The sequence below is a fragment of the Lucilia sericata genome, unplaced genomic scaffold (assembly GCF_015586225.1).
Source record: "Lucilia sericata isolate MDLA Ls3-8-SP2 unplaced genomic scaffold, ASM1558622v1 Contig000294F_arrow, whole genome shotgun sequence".
Classification (NCBI taxonomy): Eukaryota; Metazoa; Arthropoda; class Insecta; order Diptera; family Calliphoridae; genus Lucilia; species Lucilia sericata.
Genome location: NW_023994319.1, coordinates 400,819 through 427,500, shown reverse-complemented (window position 1 = coordinate 427,500; position 26,682 = coordinate 400,819). Strand labels below are relative to the sequence as shown.

Here is a 26,682-nt window from a genome sequence, read left to right as displayed (position 1 = left end):
TTCTTAGTTAAACAATTTCTTAATAGTGCCTAAGATTTCTTTAACTATATCATTTAAAACAATAACAAAAAGGTGACAAAAAAATTTTATATTTTTTTTACAATTAACTAATAAAGTTGTTAGTTTATTAATAGAACTCTAAGTTAAGACATTAACTTTAATGATTTTAATATAATAAATTTCCCATTATTTATATTTAATGACAAAATTAATGATATACTTTATGATCTACACGCGATCAAGATAGAATATATGATAAACTATTTAAAATATGTATGCATATGGATCGAAAGTAGATATTTTTATATATGAATATGACCAAGCCGTTTATTTTTTTATTTGACAATTAAGTCATGATGGTAAAAGTAGTTTATGCTCACAAAACTTGTCGATATGCATTTCTCGTTACGTTTGAAGCTTTAAAAAAATAATCATAAATAAATTCTATGCAACCATTACTTTATTTTTATTTATTTTAATTGAAATCTATAAAATCGATAAAAAATCAAACGAGAGCAATCAGTTTGTGGCCACATAAAAATCAAATTGCGGACATTTAAAAATAAAATAAAAATCATTGCCATCAAATAACAAAAAAACGTGATTAAATTCATGCGCCTTTGTAGTTTTGCTTACGGACTAAAGAAATAAAATATTTAAAAAGTTATATAAACATGAAATCTGATAAAAATATTTTATAAGAAAAGTACGCCTTTTAGAAAAAAAAAATGGTTATTTATACACAAAAATACAGATTTATAAACAGAAAACGAGACTATAGACTACACTAGACTATAGACTAGACTATAGACTAGACTATAGACTAGACTATAGACTAGACTATAGACTAGACTATAGAATAGACTATAGACTAGAGTATAGACTAGACTATAGACTAGACTATAGACTAGATTATAGACTAGACTATAGACTAGCCTATAGACTAGACTATAGACTAGACTATAGACTAGACTATAGACTAGACTATAGACTAGACTATAGACTAGACTATAGACTAGACTATAGACTAGACTATAGACTAGACTATAGACTAGACTATAGACTAGACTATAGACTAGACTATAGACTAGACTAGACTAGACTATAGACTAGACTATAGACTAGACTATAGACTAGACTATAGACTAGACTATAGACTAGACTATAGACTAGACTATAGACTAGACTATAGACTAGACTATAGACTAGACTATAGACTAGACTATAGACTAGACTATAGACTAGACTATAGACTAGACTATAGACTAGACTATAGACTAGACTATAGACTAGACTATAGACTAGACTATAGACTAGACTATAGATAGACTAGACTATAGACTAGACTATAGACTAGACTATAGACTAGACTAGACTAGACTATAGACTAGACTAGACTATAGACTAGACTATAGACTAGACTATAGACTAGACTATAGACTAGACTATAGACTCGACTATAGACTAGACTATAGACTAGACTATAGACTAGACTATAGACTAGACTATAGACTAGACTATAGACTAGACTATAGACTAGACTATAGACTAGACTATATAGACTAGACTATAGACTAGACTATAGACTAGACTATAGACTAGACTATAGACTAGACTATAGACTAGACTATAGACTAGACTATAGACTAGACTATAGACTAGACTATAGACTAGACTATAGACTAGACTATAGACTAGACTATAGACTAGACTATAGACTAGACTATAGACTAGACTATAGACTAGACTATAGACTAGACTATAGACTAGACTATAGACTAGACTATAGACTAGACTATAGACTAGACTATAGACTAGACTATAGACTAGACTATAGACTAGACTATAGACAGACTATAGACTAGACTATAGACTAGGACTATAGACTAGACTATAGACTAGACTATAGACTAGACTATAGACTAGACTATAGACTAGACTATAGACTAGACTATAGACTAGACTATAGACTAGACTATAGACTAGACTATAGACTAGACTATAGACTAGACTATAGACTAGACTATAGACTAGACTATAGACTAGACTATAGACTAGACTATAGACTAGACTATAGACTAGACTATAGACTAGACTATAGACTAGACTATAGACTAGACTATAGACTAGACTATAGACTAGACTATAGACTAGACTATAGACTAGACTATAGACCTAGGACTATAGACTAGACTATAGACTAGACTATAGACTAGACTATAGACTAGACCTATAGACTAGACTATAGACTAGACTATAGACTAGACTATAGACTAGACTATAGACTAGACTATAGGACTAGATATAGACTAGACTATAGACTAGACTATAGACTAGACTATAGACTAGACTATAGACTAGACTATAGGACTAGACTATAGACTAGACTATAGACTAGACTATAGACTAGACTATAGACTAGACTATAGACTAGACTATAGACTAGACTATAGACTAGACTATAGACTAGACTATAGACTAGACTATAGACTAGACTATAGACTAGACTATAGACTAGACTATAGACTAGACTATAGACTAGACTAGACTATAGACTAGACTATAGACTAGACTATAGACTAGACTATAGACTAGACTATAGACTAGACTATAGACTAGACTATAGACTAGACTATAGACTATACTATAGACTAGACTATAGACTAGACTATAGACTAGACTATAGACTAGACTATAGACTAGACTATAGACTAGACTATAGACTAGACTATAGACTAGACTATAGACTAGACTATAGACTAGACTATAGACTAGACTAAAGACTAGATTATAGACTAGACTATAGACTAGACTATAGACTAGACTATAGACTAGACTATAGACTAGACTATAGACTCGACTATAGACTCGACTATAGACTATACTATAGACTAGACTATAGACTAGACTATAGACTCGACTATAGACTAGACTATAGACTAGACTATAGACTAGACTATAGACTAAACTATAGATGAGACTCTGGACTAGACTATATACTATACTATAGACTAGACTATGGACTTGACAATAGACTATACTGTATACAGTTCTGACAAAAGGCTGTTTTCTAGACAAAAAAACTGTATTGTAGAAAGAAAGTTGCGTTCAGCACTATTTTTAGGAGAGAATTGTTTTTGCTTCTCTAGAAATTCAGAAATGTCAACTAAAAAAAAAAACAGAGTTACTCTAGACATACAAAAGACTGTCCAACAAATTACCGTGAAATGCATAAAAATCGGTGCTATTATCGATATGTCGACATTTAATGCACTTAAAATACGTACACAACTCAATAAAACAATACAAATGAAGAAAATAAATAAAAAAACTTAACTATTACCACACCCAAAATACTATATAAATTACAAACTATGTAAATATTTAAATCAATGAGGGTTTTCAAATAAACAAACAAAAAACCAACTCGAACTGAAAAAATTTCAATATTTTTGCCAAGTTCTCATGATTGGCTTATGAATGAATATGAGTCATGACTGCAAACTTAACAACCACACATCTACTTACTACTCTACTGCACTATTTGAAATCTACAAAAATGAAGGAAAAACTAAAACAAATATTTGTTAAGTTGGCTTTTGACCAAAAGGAAATAAAATGTTAGCAAAACAAAGTTTAAAGAAAAATATGCACATTATCTACAAGAAGCACGTTCAAACAAAAATTACCTTAATACCTTTAAAATGGCCAATTTCCATAGATTAAAGAGTTAAGGAAAAAAATAGCAAAAAAAACATAACCACGAAAACACCACAAATTCCTGAGGCCATGTGACAAAAATACGTCGAAATAAAAAATGTGGAAACCATTGAAAATTGCTCAAACTTGATTTTATGATTACTTAATTTATCAGTAAAATATCAGAAAAACTACGAGGGTGGGCCGGACACTAAAACAGCAAAATCAAACAATGTAGTGGGTGTCACAGCAGGTTGCTTTTAACATATTAAATTAGAGAATGTTTTACAAATTCCTGCTCAAATTAAAAGTAAGTTTTGTAAAATATTTTAAAGCCATATATGTATAACTAGAAAACATTTCGATTAGACTTTGACTAGACTATAGACTAGACTATTGACTAGACTATAGACTATAGTCTATGGTCTAGTCTATAGTCTAGTCTTTAGTCTAGTCTTTAGTCTAGTCTTTAGTCTAGTCTATCGTCTAATCTATCGTCTAATCTATAGTCTAATCTATCGTCTAGTCTATCGTCTAGTCTATCGTCTAGTCTATCGTCTAGTCTATCGTAGTCTAGTCTATCGTCTAGTCTATCGTCTAGTCTATCGTCTAGTCTATCGTCTAGTCTATCGTCTAGTCTATCGTCTAGTCTATCGTCTAGTCTATCGTCTAGTCTATCGTCTAGTCTATCGTCTAGTCTATCGTCTAGTCTATCGTCTAGTCTATAGTCTAGTCTATAGTCTAGTCTATCGTCTAGTCTATCGTCTAGTCTATAGTCTAGTCTATAGTCTAGTCTATAGTCTAGTCTATAGTCTAGTCTATAGTCTAGTCTATAGTCTAGTCTATAGTCTAGTCTATAGTCTAGTCTATAGTCTAGTCTATAGTCTAGTCTATAGTCTAGTCTATAGTCTAGTCTATAGTCCTAGTCTATAGTCTAGTCTATAGTCTAGTCTATAGTCTAGTCTATAGTCTAGTCTATAGTCTAGTCTATAGTCTAGTCTATCGTCTAGTCTATCGTCTAGTCTATCGTCTAGTCTATCGTCTAGTCTATCGTCTAGTCTATAGTCTAGTCTATCTAGTCTATAGTCTTATAGTCTAGTCTATAGTCTAGTCTATAGTCTAGTCTATAGTCTAGTCTATAGTCTAGTCTATAGTCTAGTCTATAGTCTAGTCTATAGTCTAGTCTATAGTCTAGTCTATAGTCTAGTCCTATAGTCTAGTCTAGTCTAGTCTATAGTCTATTATATAGTCTAGTCTATAGTCTAGTCTATAGTCTATTATATAGTCTAGTCTATAGTCTAGTCTATAGTCTAGTCTATAGTCTAGTCTATAGTCTAGTCTATTGTCTGGTCTATAGTCTAGTCTATAGTCTAGTCTATAGTCTAGTCTATAGTCTAGTCTATAGTCTAGTCTATAGTCTAGTCTATAGTCTAGTCTATAGTCTAGTCTATAGTCTAGTCTATAGTCTAGTCTATAGTCTAGTCTATAGTCTAGTCTATAGTCTAGTCTATAGTCTAGTCTATAGTCTAGTCTATAGTCTAGTCTATAGTCTAGTCTATAGTCTAGTCTATAGTCTAGTCTATAGTCTAGTCTATAGTCTAGTCTATATTCTAGTCTATAGTCTAGTCTATAGTCTAGTCTATAGTCTAGTCTATAGTCTAGTCTATAGTCTAGTCTATAGTCTAGACTATAGTCTAGTCTATAGTCTGGTCTATAGTCTAGTCTATAGTCTGGTCTATAGTATAGTCTATAGTCTGGTCTATAGTATAGTCTATAGTCTAGTCTATAGTATAGTCTGTAGTCTATAGTCCAGTCTATAGTCTAGTCTATAGTCCAGTCTATAGTCTAGTCTATACTCTAGTCTATAGTTTAGTCCATTTTGCTTTAGAAAACGTATTTATTTCCAAATGAAAGATTTCTTTGATTCGATCTAGCTTTCGCTAATTTTCAAAACTGTTAAAAATTCCGGTATTTCTAAGATGGTAATTATAACAAATAGCCATTAACACCCTTAAGTAGCGCCACGCCTCGTACTAACTAAAGTCCACGCTTTGTATGTTTATTGCTACTAAAATTGCTGCTGTTGTTTGCTCATTATTGTCATTCAATATCTTGACTTTATCATCTTGTACAAAACATTAACATTGTTCACATTAAATAATAAATATAAACCAGCACTTTAAACAATAAACATTAATTTAATACTGTTGCACTTTTGTTACTTTGTTGTATTTAAAAAGACACATACACCAACACTCAACAATTGTCTTTAGGTTGTTTGTCGGTAATGATTGGCGGTCAATATTTTGCAAAAATCAGCCGTCAACCTCCATGTGCATTTTGAATTCGTTTTGAGTTGGGATTTTCTCTTATTCTTCCACCATTTTTGTTGATTTGATTTACTATCAATGACACCTGTTTAAGGCGGATATTGGCAATGTTAATTTCGTATTAATTGAATTTAATTTCATTTGTTTTCTGTTGTACATTTTGTGTAATCGATATTAAATTAAATGAAATTATAAATAATAACATTAAAGAGTTTAACATACATATAAAGTACATGTGTATTTCTTTTTATTTAGTGATTTAATTTTAAATATTTATTTAATTTTCTTGCATTGACATTGATGTTAATGATATCTGTATGTATGTATCCGTAACCCACAACTAGCCAAAGGCAAAATTGTATTAAGCCATTCGATTAGAAAAGGTATCTATCTATTTGTATTACTTTAAGTGTTTTGTATCCGTTAAAATTTTATATTTCTGTTTAATTAGTCACGCGCTGCAAAAAACCCCAATTAGTTTTGAAAGTAAAGTGTTACAATTAAAACTGAATTTGGTTTTAGATAATTAACTATTTGGGAAAATTTTAAAATTCTAACGGAAATATGTTGAATATTTGCCTATAAACGTGACTATAGACTTGACATCAGACATATTAGCAAATAGGGTAAGCTATATATTAACCATTGAATAAACTAGGCCTGTGTGCCCCAGCACCACTACCCACCCATAAGTGATGTTTCATCAATGAGATTATTAGTAACATGATATTGTTGTCTATGTTATAGCTTAAACTCGACTACAGGCAACACTATAGGGTTGACTTCAGACTAGAGATTAGACTATAAACTAGACAATAGATTGGACTTTAGACTAAAACATAGACAGTACTATGGACAAGACTATAGACTAGACTATAGGCTAGACTATAGACTAGACTATAGACTAGACTATAGACTAGACTATAGACTAGACTATAGACTAGACTATAGACTAGACTATAGACTAGACTATAGACTAGACTATAGGCTAGACTATAGACTAGACTATAGGCTAGACTATAGACTAGACTATAGACTAGACTATAGGCTAGACTATAGACTAGACTATAGACTAGACTATAGGCTAGACTATAGACTAGACTATAGACTAGACTATAGGCTAGACTATAGACTAGACTATAGACTAGACTATAGGCTAGACTGTAGACTAGACTATAGGCTAGACTATAGACTAGACTATAGACTAGACTATAGACTAGACTATAGACTAGACTATAGACTAGACTATAGACTAGACTATAGACTAGACTATAGACTAGACTATAGACTAGACTATAGACTAGACTATAGACTAGACTATAGACTATAGACTAGACTATAGACTAGACTATAGACTAGACTATAGACTAGACTATAGACTAGACTATAGATAGACTATAGACTATAGACTAGACTATAGACTAGACCTATAGACTAGACTATAGACTAGACTATAGACTAGACTATAGACTAGACTATAGACTAGACTATAGACTAGACTATAGACTAGACTATAGACTAGACTATAGACTAGACTATAGACTAGACTATAGACTAGACTATAGACTAGACTATAGACTAGACTATAGACTAGACTATAGACTAGACTATAGACTAGACTATAGACTAGACTATAGACTAGACTATAGACTAGACTATAGACTAGACTATAGACTAGACTATAGACTAGACTATAGACTAGACTATAGACTAGACTATAGACTAGACTATAGACTAGACTATAGACTAGACTATAGACTAGACTATAGACTAGACTATAGACTAGACTATAGACTAGACTATAGACTAGACTATAGACTAGACTATAGACTAGACTATAGACTAGACTATAGACTAGACTATAGACTAGACTATAGACTAGACTATAGACTAGACTATAGACTAGTCTATAGACTAGACTATAGACTAGTCTATAGACTAGACTAGACTAGACTATAGACTAGACTATAGACTAGACTATAGACTAGACTATAGACTAGACTATAGACTAGACTATAGACTAGACTATAGACTAGACTATAGACTAGACTATTAGACTAGACTATAGACTAGACTATAGACTAGACTATAGACTAGACTATAGACTAGACTATAGACTAGACTATAGACTAGACTAACTAGACTAGACTATAGACTAGACTATAGACTAGACTAGACTAGACTATAGACTAGACTATAGACTAGACTATAGACTATAGACTAGACTATAGACTAGACTATAGACTAGACTATAGACTAGACTACTATAGACTAGACTATAGACTAGAACTATAGACTAGACTATAGACTAGACTAGACTAGACTATAGACTAACTAGACTAGACTATAGACTAGACTATAGACTAGACTATAGACTAGACTATAGACTAGACTATAGACTAGACTATAGACTAGACTATAGACTAGACTATAGACTAGACTATAGACTAGACTATAGACTAGACTATAGACTAGACTATAGACTAGACTATAGACTAGACTATAGACTAGACTATAGACTAGACTATAGACTAGACTATAGACTAGACTATAGACTAGACTATAGACTAGACTAGACTATAGACTAGACTAGACTAGACTAGACTAGACTAGACTATAGACTAGACTATAGACTAGACTATAGACTAGACTATAGACTAGACTATAGACTAGACTATAGACTAGACTATAGACTAGACTATAGACTAGACTATGACTAGACTATAGACTAGACTATAGACTAGACTATAGACTAGACTATAGACTAGACTATAGACTAGACTATAGACTAGACTATAGACTAGACTATAGACTAGGACTATAGACTAGACTATTGACTAGACTATAGACTAGACTATTAACTAGACTGTTAACTAGACTGTTGACTAGACTTTAGACTAGACTATTGACTAGACTATAGACTAGACTATAGATTAAGCTATCGACTAGTCATTAGACTATGATTATATTAGCGATTACTAGACTATAAATTAAACTGTCGACTAGACTTTAGGCTAGATTATAGACTAGGCTTGATGAAAACTAGACTGAACTAAATTGTAGGCTAAACTCGACTAGTATGGTCTGTTGACCTGAAGGTTAAACTATTTCCTTTGATTAGAATGAATTCATTTACATGTCTGATATAACATGTCAATCTAAATATATATTATTTTGCTTTTTTAAACATCACCATGAATTTTAAACAATTCTGGACTTTCAATATTCAAGCCGCACCACCTGAGCAGCAGTCTTCGCAAGAAGCGCAAGCGGAATTGGTGGATCAACAGAAGGAATTGAGAGATTTTTGTGATAAAAAACGTAAAATCTATAGACTCTATGAAACTCTACAAAAATGCAATAAACGTGTCAATAGTCGTCAACAAACAAGGGAAACCTGTGAGCAGGAGCTATTCGATTATGTTCAAGCACTCGATCATTGTGTGGCCAAAATGTTGTTCCCCCAATTGGTTTAGGATTATGAAATATAAATAAAACGGTTTCTTTGAAATTGGTGCCTATAAAAATATGTAATAACATTTTGCAAGAAATTGTTTTCTGCAAAAAATGATAACGTTTATAGAAAAACATGATTATTGGTTGTTGACTTGTGTGGCTGCTGATGGCTGTTACAAGGTGTATTATTATTAATTTTTTTTTTGGTTCTCTATTTTTTTCTACAATTATTTGGTGGGCTGACATGATTCTTGTCAGCTCATAAAAATGGCCATTATTAAAACAATTTATTAAATGAAAAAATATTTTAAATTTTCGCAATTTGTTTTTTATTACCAAGACAGGTGACTACTATTTCTGGCTTCAGATTGCTGTTAAGATTTGTTTTCTTATTTCTAGAAATAAGTCTGTCTTTATTATATAGTCTATATAACTATATTTGTTTCTTATGCATTTGATCATTAAAAAATACACTTTTTATGGTCTTTAATAACAATCGTAATAAAAATAATAATATTCAATGTTAATTTCATTATGACTGCAACAACATTATCTATATTTGAGTTGTTTGTTGTCTTTATTTCGTATAGAAAAAAATTTAAAACATTTGCTGTCCAAAACCTTGATACAGTTTAGATTGTGATAAAGTGTTCATTTTCGGTTGGTTTCTCTACCTACAATAAGGTTTCTATGAAATATTAGTTGTAGTTTATTATATTTAGAGCTACTATTAACAAAATATAATTGTATTAAATTATAATTAAATGTACTAAAGTAAGTATAATATGCTCGTATTTACAAATAATGTTGACAACCGAAAAGAATTCTAGACTTACATAGAGTTGCCAAGCTTTTAGTATAATGTAGCCTGTATAGTTCAATCTATAGTCTATAGTCTAGTCTATAGTCTAGTCTATAGTCTAGTCTATAGTCTAGTCTATAGTCTAGTCTATAGTCTAGTCTATAGTCTAGTCTATAGTCTAGTCTATAGTCTAGTCTATAGTCTAGTCTATAGTCTAGTCTATAGTCTAGTCTATAGTCTAGTCTATAGTCTAGTCTAGTCTAGTCTATAGTCTAGTCTATAGTCTAGTCTATAGTCTAGTCTATAGTCTAGTCTATAGTCTAGTCTATAGTCTAGTCTATAGTCTAGTCTATAGTCTAGTCTATAGTCTAGTCTATAGTCTAGTCTATAGTCTAGTCTATAGTCTAGTCTATAGTCTAGTCTATAGTCTAGTCTATAGTCTAGTCTATAGTCTAGTCTAGTCTAGTCTAGTCTAGTCTATAGTCTAGTCTATAGTCTAGTCTATAGTCTAGTCTATAGTCTAGTCTATAGTCTAGTCTATAGTCTAGTCTATAGTATAGTCTAGTCTATAGTCTAGTCTATAGTCTAGTCTATAGTCTAGTCTATAGTCTAGTCTATAGTCTAGTCTATAGTCTAGTCTATAGTCTAGTCTATAGTCTAGTCTATAGTCTAGTCTATAGTCTAGTCTATAGTCTAGTCTATAGTCTAATCTATAGTCTGGTCTATAGTCTAGTCCATAGTCTAGTCCATAGTCTAGTCTATAGTCTAGTCAATAGTCTAGTCTATAGTCTAGTCTATAGTCTATAGTCTAGTCTATAGTCTAGTCTATAGTCTAGTCTATAGTCTAGTCTATAGTCTAGTCTATAGTCTAGTCTATAGTTTAGTCTATAGTCTAGTTTATAGTCTAGTCTATAGTCTACTTTATAGTCTATTCTGTAGTCTAGTCTATAGTCTAGTATATAGTCTATTATATAGTCTAGTCTATATTCTAGTCTATGGTCTAGTCTATATCTAGTCTAATAGTCTAAGTCTATAATCTAGTCTATAGTCTAGTCTATAGTCTAGTCTATAGTCTAGTCTATAGTCTAGTCTATAGTCTAGTCTATAGTCTAGTCTATGGTCTAGTCTAGTCTAGTCTAGTCTATAGTCTAGTCTATAGTCTAGTCTATAGTCTAGTCTTTAGTCTAGTCTATAGTCTAGTCTACAGTCTAGTCTATAGTCTAGTTTACAGTCTAATTTATATTCTAGTCTATAGTCTAGTTTACAGTCTAATTTATATTCTAGTCTATAGTCTAGTCTATAGTCAAGTCTATAGTCCAGTCAATAGTCTAGTTTATGGTCTAGTCTATAGTCTAGTCTATAGTCTAGTCTAGAGTCTAGTCTATAGTCTAGTCTATAGTCTAGTCTAGAGTCTAGTCTATAGTCTAGTCTATAGTCTAGTCTATAGTCTAGTCTATAGTCTAGTCTATAGTCTAGTCTATAGTCTAGTCTATAGTCTAGTCTATAGTCTAGTCTATAATCTAGTCTATAGTCTAGTCTGTAGTCTAGCCTATAGTCTAGTCTATAGTCTAGTCTATAGTCTAGTCTATAGTCTAGTCTATAGTCTAATTAAATCTTGTTGGTTCTATGTGTTTTCGAAATGATTTATTTTCCAAACTTCCTCTAACTTGAATCTAGAGTAATTCCCAGTCTCTTAAATAAATCAGTTATTCGCGTCAACCACTTCGAACTGCAGGGTACAACAGCAAACAAATCCACCTAGCCGTACTCCAGTCGAATTGATCTGTGTGATTGTAATGAATGTATGACGAATATGAATGAAAATTTTTTGATCAAATGAATTGTATCAAAACAGAAACAGAATTAAATTTGAAATTAATCTTCGTCTTAAACGAACAATTGCGTGTAATGTTGTTACTTTGTTGAATAATGTCTAATAGAAAACAATAGCAATAAATTAAACTTAATTTAAAGTCATTTCTTTTTTGAGTGCTTCTTTTAGCTGGTTTGAAAGTGAACTGGAATTTATAGTATTTATTTGGGGTGTATGACATTGGATTTGAACTGATTATGGTTCAAAGTTAAATGCATAATGGTTTTATTGTGGTATATATGAAGCAGTTAAATTAAAGATATTTTTAAAATTGGAGCTAACATTGTGTTAGGTAGAGGTACCATAAAAAGTATAAATAATTTAAAAAATATTTGAAAAGGACCATAAATTTGCCACTTTTTTATTATGTTTGGATTACATAGTTGTTAATATCCATAAAACGTTGGTAACAATAATTAAAAAGATAAGATTTGTTAGGAAAATTTATGAAAATTTCACATACTTTTTATTACTTCCTTAATAATCAAGTTTGTTGAACTCTGCTATAAAATATTTTAAAATAAACCACAATCTATTGGTAACAATTGATATCTCAAGCATATAGTTTAGTTAAACATAAAAAATCAAATTTTAACCGGCCAAATATGCAAACGCATGCGCCATAAGAATGGCAAATTATCCCAGCAAAAACATGATAATGACTTGTTGTTACCCCCACAAACTACATTTCAATGACTACATACCGTCCTTGTTACTTAGAAGAAGTCTTTTAACGACTTACAAATAACCTGATAACTTACTTTTTAATTTTGACATTTTGTTATCGAATTTTATTCATTATTTACCTATTTGTAAGCGAGCGTCATATGTATTTCTAATGTCAATATCGTGTTAAAATACTGATTTAAAATTCTACTATGTAAGTATGTTTTTAGCATTTTAACCCCTTACTTGGTAATGAAAGTTTTGCTGGGATATTTTATTTTTTCATCATGCTAAAATAAAAAATTAATCAGACATTTTTGTATATAAACTGGTTAAACTAGTGAATAAATTTTTTTATAAGATTATTAAGTTTCTGTTTTTGTATTCATACCCTACAGCAGTATAGTGGAGTGGATGGGGGTAACATCCAAAATATTGGTTATATACTCAGCTTTAAGAATACCAATCGGCTGAGAATCACTTTTGAGTCAATGACGATGGTTGGGGCGGGCGATGTCGTAGCGAGCGAGCTCGAGCGAGCGAGCGAGCGAGCGAGCGAGCGAGCGAGCGAGCGAGCGAGCGAGCGAGCGAGCGAGCGAAGCGAGCGAGCGAGCGAGCGAGCGAGCGAGCGAGCGAGCGAGCGAGCGAGCAGCGAGCGAAGCGAGCGAGCGGACGAGAGCGAGCGAGCGACGAGCGAGCGAGCGAGCGAGAGAGTAGCGAGCGAGCGAGCGAGCGAGCGAGCGAGCGAGCGAGCGAGCGAGCGAGCGAGCGAGCGAGCGGGAGCGAGCGAGCGAGCGAGCGAGCGGAGCGAGCGAGCTAGCGAGCTAGCGAGCGAGCGAGCGAGCGAGCTGAGGCGAGCGAGCGAGCGAGCGAGCGAGCGAGCGAGCGAGCGAGCGAGCGAGCGAGCGAGCGAGCGAGCGAGCGAGCGAGCGAGCGAGCGAGCGAGCGAGCGAGCGAGCGAGCGAGCGAGCGAGCGAGCGAGCGAGCGAGCGAGCGAGCGAGCGAGCGAGCGAGGAGCGAGCGAGCGAGCGAGCGAGCGAGCGAGCGAGCTAGCGCGAGCGAGCGAGCGAGCGAGCGAGCGAGCGAGCTAGCAGCGAGCGAGCGAGGAGCGAGCGAGCGAGCGAGCGAGCGAGCGAGCGAGCGAGCGAGCGAGCGAGCGAGCGAGCGATAGCGAGCGAGCGAGCGAGCGAGCGAGCGAGAGAGCGAGCGAGCGAGCGAGCGAGCGAGCGAGCGAGCGAGCGAGCGAGCGAGCAGCGAGCGAGCGAGCGAGCGAGCGAGCGAGCGAGCGAGCGAGCGAGCGAGCGAGCGAGGAGCGAGCGAGCGAGCGAGCGAGCGAGCGAGCGAGCGAGCGAGCGAGCGAGCGAGCGAGCGAGCGAGCGAGCGAGCGAGCGAGCGAGCGAGCGAGCGAGCGAGCGAGCGAGCGAGCGAGCGAGATAGGAGCGAGAGGCTAGCGAGCGAGCGAGCGAGAGAGCGAGGCGAGCGAGGAGCGAGCGAGCGAGCGAGCGAGCGAGCGAGTCGAGCGAGCGAGCGAGTAGCGACCGAGGAGCGAGCGAGCGAGCGACCGAGCGCGGAGCGAGTCTAGCGAGCGAGGCGAGCGAGCGAGGTAGCGAGCGAGCGAGCGGAGCGAGCTAGAGATCGAGATAGCGAGCGAGCTGAGCGAGCGAGCTATCGAGGACGATTACGAGCGAATAGATCGAGCTATCTAGCGCGCGAGCTAGCTATCTATGCTATCTAGTCTATCTATCTAGCTATCTATCTATCTATCTATCTATCTATCTATCTATCTATCGATCTATCTTCTATCTATCTATCTAGCTATCTATCTATCTATCTATCTATCTATCTATCGATCTATCTATCTATTATCTATCTATCTATTTATCTATCTTTTCATCTATCTATCTGTCTATCTGTCTATCTGTCTATCGGTCTGTAACATATCACTGGTCTCAGGTATCATATGGTCGGCCATGCCTGACTATAAATTCTTACTAGTTTTCCTTTGATAAACCAACAATTTATAATGAAACATTATAAGAAGTGAAAAAAAAAAATAATTTTAAGAATTCAAATGTCTAAAAATTTAAAAAAATTTAAATGAAAAATTAAGCTAATTTTTCACTTAAAATTTTAATGAAGAATACAAATATAAATAAAACAAGTTAGATTGCTATATTCGGCTGAGCCGAATCTTAAATACCCTCCACCAGCAACTTTTGTATTAATACATTTCTAATTAATAAAATATTTGTAGAAATAAGTTTTCTCATGTCTTAAATAGAAAAATCCCAAGATTTAAACAGCTTAAATCTACTACAATTCCAAGATTTATTGAACATTAGAAACGCCACTTTCATTTAAATTTTTATAGCGCCCTAAGATATGCTTTAGCGATATCTCGTATTTGCATGTATGCATGTGTGTAAAAGATTTAAGGATTTTAAAAATACATACATATATATAATTTTGTTCTACACAAATTGATAATGCAAATAGTTAAATACGGTTAAAGCGCTTTTAGGGGCAGGACCTAGTATGAGAGATATGACCAAATATAGACCGATCGTGAAAAATTTTTGAAATAGCATTAAGTGCTTTTTGCATTACAAAATAGTATTTATGAACAAAAATATTATTTATTTATATCATTATTTGGTAATTAGTTATGTGCCTTTAAGTGTTTTTCTGAAAGGGACCTTGTATGGGAGCTATGATCAATTATGGATCGATAGGAAAACAATTTCACAGTAATATTTCTCTGTATATGAGCAATATTTCTGCGAAACTTTATATGGATATCTTAATTTAGTAATGAGTTATGTGCGTTTAAGTGATTTTCGGGAGGGGACCTTGTATGGGAGCTATGACCAGTTATGGACCGATCGAAAAAAATTATCTGTAATATTTCTGTGCATATGAGTAATATTTGTACCATATGGGTATCTTAATTAAGTAATGAGTTATGCGCGTTTAAGTGATTTTCGGGAGGGGACCTTGTATGGGAGCTATGACCAATTATGGACCGATCGAAAAAAATTTTCACAGTAATATTTCTGTGCATATGAGTAATACTTGTGCCAAATTTTATATTGATATCTTAATTTAGTAATGAGTTATGCGCGTTTAAGTGATTTTCGGGAGGGGACCTTGTATGGGAGCTATGACCAATTATGGACCGATCGGAAAAAAATTTCACAGTAACATTTCTATGCATATGGGCAATACTTATACCAAATTTTATATGGATAACTTAATTAAGTAATGAGTTATGCGCGTTTAAGTGATTTTCGGGAGGGGACCTTGTATGGGAGCTATGACCAATTATGGACCGATCGAAAAAAATTTTCACAGTAATATTTCTGTGCATATGAGTAATACTTGTGCCAAATTTTATATTGATATCTTAATTTAGTAATGAGTTATGCGCGTTTAAGTGATTTTCGGGAGGGGACCTTGTATGGGAGCTATGACCAATTATGGACCGATCGGAAAAAAATTTCACAGTAATATTTCTGTGCATATGAGTAATACTTGTACCAAACCTTATATGGATATCTTAATTTAGTAATGTGTTATGCGCGTTTAAGTGATTTTCGAGAGGCCTTGTATGGAAGCTATGACCAATTATGGACCGATCGGAAAAAAATTTCACAGTAATATTTCTATGCATATGGGCAATACTTATACCAAATTTTATATGGATATCTTAATTTAGTAATGAGTTATGCGCGTTTAAGTGATTTTCGGGAGGGGACCTTGTATGGGAGCTATGATCAATTATGGACCGATCGGAAAAAAATTTCACAACAATATTTCTGTGCATATGAGTAATATTTCTACCAAATTTTATATGGATATCTTAATTTAGTTATGAGTTAAGCGCGTTTAAGTGATTTTCGGGAGGGGACCTTGTATGGGAGCTATGACCAATTGTGGACCGATTGGAAAAAAATTTCACAGTAATATTTCTATGCATATGGGCAATACTTATACCAAATTTTATTTGGATATCTTAATTTAGTAATGAGTTATGCGCGTTTAAGTGATTTTCGGGAGGGGACCTTGTATGGGAGCTATGTCCAATTATGAACCGATCCATAAAATTTTTCCTCTGAAAGAATTCTATTGACATAAGATTTTAATTTGTAAAATTTTGTGAAGATATCGACATTCGGCAGGGATCAAGATCTTGTGCAGAAACGAATGTGTGGTGATTTCCATGGAATTATCTTGCATAGTTTTCGAGAAAACTACATCAGAATGTGTAAAAAATGCTTATTTTTTCCGAGGTTGTTTTAAATTTTGATTCATAACTTTTCCCGGTTTGAACCGATTTTGCCCATTTGCAATACCAAACAACTTAGGAAAATGAAGAATATTTTGGGTGAATTTGGTTAAGCTCTATTGCTTCGTTTTATCGTGAGCGTGTTTTACACAGACAGACGGACAGACGGACATAGCTAAATCGACTCAGAATTTGATAAGGACCCAGAATATTGTTTGGTCTCAGATGAATATTTCTTGGTGTTACACACGGAATGACAAAGTTATATATACCCTCTATCACCACTGATGGTGGTGGAGGGTATAATGATAATTGAAAAAATAGAAATTTAAATTTTTTTTTTTTTTTTTGAATTCAGATCAAGATATTTTGTAGTCATATTATTGCAGACATTTTAAAAAGTACCACGAATGTTAAAAAACTCCCCTAAAGTCCTTCACTATTAAATTAGAATGTAGACTAACCTATTTAAATAAAAGTTTTGTAAACTTAAAGGAAATTGAAATAACAACTTATAAAAAAAAAACTTCGTTTTGCAATCGGGGCCTGTTTTATGTCCATATATATTACAAAATTTTCAACCATGTCAAATAAATTACAAAATAAATTAAAAAAATGCATATTTAAAAGATTGAAATAAATATAAGCAAAACTTCTTTAATAGATCTATGTGGTGTAACAAAAATCTATAATAATCACAATTTTTAAAACTGCTCTAAACTATAGAAAAAAAACACACACACACAAGATATTTTGTGTGCAAATCCATGTCATTTTGCCACGGACATGATTGAATTATACAGGTTGGAAAAATATTTTATATACGATTTTTTAATTTTTGTGTTTTTTCTTTTACAATTGACAAAAAAATGATTGATTAATCTTGAGCGTTCAAGTATTTGTAAATAGTTGTTGTTAATATATTTTACGCACATTTTAAATGCACTGTTTGGCAATTTTAAATTTCAGTTTTATTTCTATTGCTTAAAAAACAAACAAGAATTTAACTTTATTAGGAGTAAAATATAGTATAGTTACAATGTTTATTTCTAAACTTCCATTGAAAAGTGACGTAAATAAGTGTCTTAATTGAATGAAACTTTTAAATGCCACTGTGGCAAAGGCAACAAAACCAGAAAAATATAAATTTTAATTTAAACGAGGCATATATTTTTGTGTGAAAAAGCAACATCAACAAAAAAAAATTTGATAACATAACATAACAAATAATTAAAACCAGCTCTATGTATTAATAATGTTTTCATTACAAAATTATTTTTGATTGTCTACGTACGCCATAGGTATAAGTATTTGAATTCATAATTTCCTGTTTAATGACGTACATAGAGGTGAATATTTTCAAGGAGTACTTTTATAGGCACAGCCTTCCAGTCTTTAGTCTAAATATAGTCTATAGTTTAGTCAATAGTCTGTCTATTCTATAGCATATAACAGTCTAGACTATAGTCTAATCTATAGTCTATAGCCTAGTCCATACTCTAGACTATAATTTAATCAGACTATACTCAAGTCTATATTCTAGTACATATTATATTCTATAGTCTATTCTATTGTCTAGCCTATAGTCAGGTCTGTAGTCTAGTCTATAGTTTAGTCTATAGTCTAGTCTATAGTCTAGTCTATAGCCTAGTCTATAGTCTAGTCTATAGTCTAGTCTATAGCCTAGTCTATAGTCTAGTCTATAGTCTAGTGTATAGTCTAGTCTATAGTCTAGTCTATAGTCTAGTCTATAGTCTAGTCTATAGTCTAGTCTATAGTCTAGTCTATAGTCTAGTCTATAGTCTAGTCTATAGTCTAGTCTAGTCTAGTCTATAGTCTATAGTCTAGTCTATAGTCTAGTCTATAGTCTAGTCTATAGTCTAGTCTATAGTCTAGTCTATAGTCTAGTCTATAGTCTAGTCTATAGTCTAGTCTATAGTCTAGTCTATAGTCTAGTCTATAGTCTAGTCTATAGTCTAGTCTATAGTCTAGTCTATAGTCTAGTCTATAGTCTAGTCTATAGTCTAGTCTATAGTCTAGTCTATAGTCTAGTCTATAGTCTAGTCTATAGTCTAGTCTATAGTCTAGTCTAGTCTATAGTCTAGTCTATAGTCTAGTCTATAGTCTAGTCTATAGTCTAGTCTATAGTCCTAGTCTATAGTCTAGTCTATAGTCTAGTCTATAGTCTAGTCTATAGTCTAGTCTATAGTCTAGTCTATAGTCTAGTCTATAGTCTAGTCTATAGTCTAGTCTATAGTCTAGTCTATAGTCTAGTCTATAGTCTAGTCTATAGTCTAGTCTATAGTCTAGTCTATAGTCTAGTCTATAGTCTAGTCTATAGTCTAGTCTATAGTCTAGTCTATAGTCTAGTCTATAGTCTAGTCTAGTCTATAGTCTAGTCTATAGTCTAGTCTATAGTCTAGTCTATAGTCTAGTCTATAGTCTAGTCTATAGTCTAGTCTATAGTCTAGTCTATAGTCTAGTCTATAGTCTAGTCTATAGTCTAGTCTATAGTCTAGTCTATAGTCTAGTCTATAGTCTAGTCTATAGTCTAGTCTATAGTCTAGTCTATAGTCTAGTCTATAGTCTAGTCTATAGTCTAGTCTATAGTCTAGTCTATAGTCTAGTCTATAGTCTAGTCTATAGTCTAGTCTATAGTCTAGTCTATAGTCTAGTCTATAGTCTAGTCTATAGTCTAGTCTATAGTCTAGTCTATAGTCTAGTCTATAGTCTAGTCTATAGTCTAGTCTATAGTCTAGTCTATAGTCTAGTCTATTAGTCTAGTCTATAGTCTAGTCTATAGTCTAGTCTATAGTCTAGTCTATAGTCTAGTCTATAGTCTAGTCTATAGTCTAGTCTATAGTCTAGTCTATAGTCTAGTCTAGTCTAGTCTAGTCTAGTCTATAGTCTAGTCTATAGTCTAGTGTAAAGTCTAGTCTATAGTCTAATCTATAGTCTAGTCTATAGTCTAGTCTATAGTCTAGTCTATAGTCTAGTCTATAGTCTAGTGTATAGTGTAGTCTATAGTCTAGTCTATAGTCTAGTCTATAGTCTAGTCTATAGTCTAGTCTATAGTCTAGTCTATAGTCTAGTCTATAGTCTAGTCTAATGTCTAGTCTATAGTCTAGTCTATAGTCTAGTCTATAGTCTAGTCTATAGTCTAGTCTATAGTCTAGTCTATAGTCTAGTCTATAGTCTAGTCTATAGTCTAGTCTATAGTCTAGTCTATAGTCTAGTCTATAGTCTAGTCTATAATCTAATCTATTGTCTAATATATAGTCTACTTTATAGTCTAGTCTAAGGTCGAGTCTAAAATATGGTCGTTAGTCTATTCTATAGTCTATAGTGTGGTTAATAGTCTAGTCTATAGCGTAGTCTACAGTCTAGTCTATTGTCTAGTCCATAGTCTAGTCTACTCAATAGTTTAATCTATAGCCTAGCCTATAGTCTAGTTTATTAACTTGTCTATATTCTAGTCTGTAGTCTACTCTATAGTCTATATTTCAGTCTATAGTGAAGTATTTGGTATAATTTAAATTTGAGACATGCCTAATCATGCATGCTTGTTAATTTTGGAAAAATTGAATTCGTTGCAAGTCTAGATTACAAAAAGTCCAGTTCAAATTCTTTCACACTAACAAATCAGCTAAGTAATACGTACACATATAATTTGAAATCTTATATTATTAACAATTATTAAATATTAGTTGTATTTTAATTATTAAACTTCTAACTAGGTGATTTTTTATCATACCAAATGTATCACTAGTATAAAAAAATACACATACATACTAACCACCAAGTTAATATTTCAATTTTTTTACGGAATATTTGTGTATATTTTTTTTCCATAAATTGCTTAATTTTGTTAAAGCTTTAATTAAGTATATTAACCAGATCATAGTTTCAATTAAAATTTTTTGTAAGCAAGCAAGAGGCCGCAAAAACAAGACGAATGAAAAGGAGAACGACAAAAAAGTAGCAACAATTTATTCGTACATAATACAATTGCACACCATTCTTGTTGCATGTAAATTGTTAACAACAACAGCAACAAACACGCTGTCAATGCACGAGTACAAAAGTATTTGCTGTTAACACATGTTGGTTGTTGCAATCACAGCCGGCATCCGACAAGTAAAAGTTTTAACTTGCAACCAATAAAAATAAAATTATGAAAAGAGTTTTGAATTGTGTTGGCAAATATTTAAATGTGTCAATAAACTTTGGAATTTATAAGAAATCCAACGGGACAAAGTTTTCTCATGGAGTGTTATTTATACTGTTGTAAATATTAAGTCAATTAAATTAAATATTTACACATATAAAACTCGATGTGATATACATAATTGAACAAACTTAAATCTTCTTTTAAATAGAAATTGCAAATGTTGGACAATTTTGTCACTAAACCCACGTTTTCAATATTTGCTGACAGATGTTTTCCTGTGTGAAATTTGCATTTAGGTACCCTGAAAGTTATGGGAACTAATTCCCAAAATACAATTTCTAACTACTTATAGACTATAGACTAGACTATAGGCTAGACTATAGAATAGACTATAGAATAGACTATAGAATAGACTATAGAATATACTATAGAAAATACTATAGAATAGACTATAGAATAGACTATAGAATAGACTATAGAATAGACTATAGAATAGACTATAGAATAGACTATAGAATAGACTATAGAATAGACTATAGAATAGACTATAGAATAGACTATCGACTAGACTATAGACTAGACTATAGACTAGACTATAGACTAGACTAGACTATAGACTAGACTATAGACTAGACTATAGACTAGACTATAGACTAGACTATAGACTAGACTATAGACTAGACTATAGACTAGACTATAGACTAGACTATAGACTAGACTATAGACTAGACTATAGACTAGACTATAGACTAGACTATAGACTAGACTATAGACTAGACTATAGACTAGACTATAGACTAGACTATAGACTAGACTATAGACTAGACTATAGACTAGACTATAGACTAGACTATAGACTAGACTATAGACTAGACTATAGACTAGACTATAGACTAGACTATAGACTAGACTATAGACTAGACTATAGACTAGACTATAGACTAGACTATAGACTAGACTATAGACTAGACTATAGACTAGACTATAGACTAGACTATAGACTAGACTATAGACTAGACTATAGACTAGACTATAGACTGACTATAGACTAGACTATAGACTAGACTATAGACTAGACTATAGACTAGACTACTAGACTATAGATGACTATAGACTACACTATAGACTAGACTATAGACTAGACTATAGACTAGACTATAGACTAGACTATAGACTAGACTATAGACTAGACTATAGACTAGACTATAGACTAGATTATAGACTAGACTATAGACTAGACTATAGACTAGACTATAGACTAGACTATAGACTAGACTATAGACTAGACTATAGACTAGGCTATAGACTAGACTATAGACTAGACTATAGACTAGGCTATAGACTAGACTATAGACTAGACTATAGACTAGACTATAGACTAGACTATAGACTAGACTATAGACTAGGCTATAGACTAGACTATAGACTAGACTATAGACTACACTATAGACTAGACTATAGACTAGACTATAGACTAGACCATAGACTAGACTATAGACTAGACCATAGACTAGACTATAGACTATAGGCTAGACTAGACTATAGACTAGACTGTAGACTAGACTATAGACTAGACTATAGACTACACTATAGACTACACTATAGACTAGACTATAGACTAGACTATAGACTAGACTATAGACTAGACTATAGACTAGACCATAGACTAGACTATAGACTAGACCATAGACTATAGACTAGACTATAGACTAGACCATAGACTATAGACTAGACTATAGACTAGACTATAGACTAGACTATAGACTAGACCATAGACTAGACCATAGACTAGACTATAGACTAGACTTTAGACTAGACCATAGACTAGACTATAGACTAGACTATAGACTAGACTATAGACTAGACTATAGACTAGACTATAGACTAGACTATAGACTAGACTATAGACTAGACTATAGACTAGACTATAGACTAGACTATAGACTAGACTATAGACTAGACTATAGACTAGACTATAGACTAGACTATAGACTAGACTATAGACTAGACTATAGACTAGACTATAGACTAGACTATAGACTAGACTATAGACTAGACTATAGACTAGACTTTAAACTAGATTATAGACTAGACTATTGACTAGACTATAGACTAGACTATAGACTAGACTATAGACTATACTATAGACTAGACTATAGACAAGACTATAGACTAGACTATAGACTAGACTATAAACTAGACTATAGACTAGACTATAGACTAGACTATTGACTAGACTATAGACTAGACTATAGACTAGACTATTGACTAGACTATAGACTAGACTATAGACTAGACTATTGACTAGACAATAGACTAGACTATAGACTAGACTATAGACTAGACTATAGACTAGACTATAGACTAGACTATAGACTAGACTATAGACTGGACTATAGACTAGACTATAGACTAGACTATAGACTAGACTATAGACTAGACTATAGACTAGACTATAGACAAGACTATAGACTAGACTATAGACTAGACTATAGACAAGACTATAGACTAGACTATAGACAAGACTATAGACTAGACTATAGACTAGACTATAGACTAGACTATAGACTAGACTATAGACTAGACTATAGACTAGACTATAGACTAGACTAGACTAGACTATAGACTAGACTATAGACTAGACTATAGACTAGACTATAGACTAGAATATAGACTAGACTATAGACTAGAATATAGACTAGACTATAGACTAGAATATAGACTAGACTATAGACTAGACTAGACTATAGACTAGACTAGACTAGACTAGACTAGACTAGACTATAGACTATAGACTGGACTATAGACTAGACTAAAATGCACACCTAAAGAAGTCTGGTCTTAATTTCCTAACGATTTTTGTAAATTTGCAATAAAAACATCAAGTTACAAATTACTTCGCCAAATATTTAATTACATGTTTCTTAATTGAGGAAACTAGTTTTAATAAATACTCTTAAAACATAGTTTTTTCTCGCCATCTCGTCAATCTAGTAATATTTTGTTGACTTTTAACGGTGCATACTTAATGTCAGAACTGTAATTTTCTTATATGCAAATTTTGCAAACAAAAAAATTATAATAGTTTTCTGGTACATTTAATTAGAGTTTTATGATATAGTTTTTTTTCATATTACTAAAGTTTCAGTTTAACAGTTTCTTAATAATCACTCTCGAACAAATCAACACTCACCCATTCTACAGTCATTCGCTTAAAAACAGCCCACGTTGGAAGTGTTTCTTTCCTTAACGAAGTTAGGAAAATTTTTAAATGTAATAGTTTAGTAGATTTTTGTGATTTTCTATCTAAATATTTTGTATATGTTAATAACTGTGTGTTTGTTGCTGTTTTTTGTTTTATAACCAGATCGATTTAATTAACATTGTTGTTTATTATTTTTTTTTTTTTTTGCAAAATAAACTTTTTGTTTTATAATCTTTATCACAATAAACATCAACACTTAATAAATTTTATTGCAACAATTTGCAAAATGTTGAAAAAATAAAATAAAATTCATTTAAATGAAGTTGAAAGTTGCTGCAATTTGTCGTAGGAATTATGTTATGTTTTTGATTAATATTTTGCAAAATTGATTTAATTTTATTTTAATCATGCAAAATGTCACAATTAATGATAAGAAGTTGTTATTAATGATGTTTTTAAGAACTCTAGAAAGAATTATTGGAAGTAGGAGTAGAATGAAAATATTCTTTAAATGAGTTCTTTATAATTAGATAATAGAAGACTATGAAAAGCATTTTAATATGCTTACGGTTTGATCAGTTTTAAGGGCCGATTTTGTAGTTCATAATTCATACAAATTTTGAAACTTAAGTCTAATTTCTTCTCTTGAGAACTATGTAGAAAACCCAGTAAAAGTCTTTAATAGAAAACGTAAGATCTTCCTGACCACTAATATTTCACACTTCCTGACCACTAATATTCACACAGTATAAAAACCTTCTTGAAGACGTTAGTTAGTAGACTATGGACTAAACTAGACTAGAGTAGGCTTCAGAGTAGAGTACAGAGTATAATACAGAGTAGAGTATAGAGTAGACTTTAGGCTAGTCTATAAAGTAGACTATAGAGAAAACGATGGACTAGACTGTAGACTAGACTAGAGCAATAGACTACACTATAGTCTATAGTTTAGTCTAAACTATAGACTGTGGACTCGACTATAGCCTAGACCATAGGCTGGACTATAGACTGTACTATATTGTATAACATATACTAGACTATAGACTGGACTGCGGACCAAAGTATAGACTAGAATATAGACTATATAGAATATAGTTAGTTAGTTTGTTAGATAGTTAGTTAGTTAGTTAGTTAGTTAGTTAGTTAGTATTTCGTTAGTTAGTTAGTTAGTTATTAGTTAGTAGTTCAGTTAGGTAAGTTAGTTAGTTCGTTCCGTTCGTTCGTTCGTTAGTTAGTTAGTTCGTTAGTTTCGTTTAGTTAGTTCGTTCGTAGTTCGTTCGTTAGTTCGTTCGTTCAGTTAGTTCGTTGTTACGTTCGTTCGTAGTTCGTTACGTTCGTTCGTTCGATTCGTTTCGTTTCGTTAGTTCGTTTCGATTCGTTAGTTCGTTAGTTCGTTCGTTCGTTCCGTTCGTTCGTTCGTTTCGTTCGTTCGTTCGTTCGTTCGTTCGTTCGTTCGTTCGTTCGTTCGTTCGTTCGTTCGTTCGTTTCGTTCGTTCGTTCGTTCGTTTTCTTTCGTTCGTTCGTTCGTTCGTTCTTTCGTTCGTTCGTTCGTTTCGTTCGTTCGTTCGTTCGTTCGTCGTTCGTTCGTTCGTTCGTTCGTTCGTTCGTTCGTTCGTTCGTTCGTTCGTTCGTTCGTTCGTTCGTTCGTTCGTTCGTTCTTCGTTCGTTCGTTCGTTCGTTCGTTCGTTCGTTGTTCGTTCGTTCGTTCGTTCGTTCGTTCGTTCGTTCGTTTCGTTCGTTCGTTCGTTTCGTTCGTTCGTTCGTTCGTTCGTTCGTTCGTTTTTGTTTCGTTCGTTCGTTCGTTCGTTCGTTAGTTCGTTTTCTTCGTTCGTTCGTTCGTTCGTTCGTTCGTTTTCGTTCGTTCGTTCGTCGTTCGTTTATGTTCGTTCGTTCGTTCGTTCGTTCGTTCGTTCTGTTTTTCGTTCGTTTTCGTTTCTTTCGTTCGTTGTCGTTCGTTCGTTCGTTCGTTTCGTTCGTTCGTTCGTTCGTTCGTTCGTTCGTTCGTTCGTTCGTTCGTTTCGTTCGTTCGTTCGTTCGTTCGTTCGTTCGTTCGTTCTAGTTCGTTCGTTCGTTCGTTCGTTCGTTCTTTCGTTCGTTTTCGTTCGTTTCGTTCGTTCGTTCGTTCTTCGTTCGTTAGTTCGTTCGTTCGTTCGTTCGTTTCGTTCGTTTTTCGTTCGTTAGTTCGTTCGTTCGTT

The 26,682-nt window shown here is 33.4% G+C and overlaps 1 protein-coding gene across 1 annotated transcript; it reads left to right on the top strand.

Annotated features, from left to right (window-relative positions):
• Positions 1 to 9,223: 9,223 nt before the first annotated feature.
• Positions 9,224 to 9,775, top strand: LOC119603336 (cytochrome b-c1 complex subunit 6, mitochondrial-like). The gene has a single exon (XM_037955341.1). The coding sequence runs from the start codon at positions 9,224 to 9,226 to the stop codon at positions 9,503 to 9,505; it is 282 nt and encodes a 93-aa protein (XP_037811269.1). The 3' UTR covers positions 9,506 to 9,775.
• Positions 9,776 to 26,682: the final 16,907 nt, after the last annotated feature.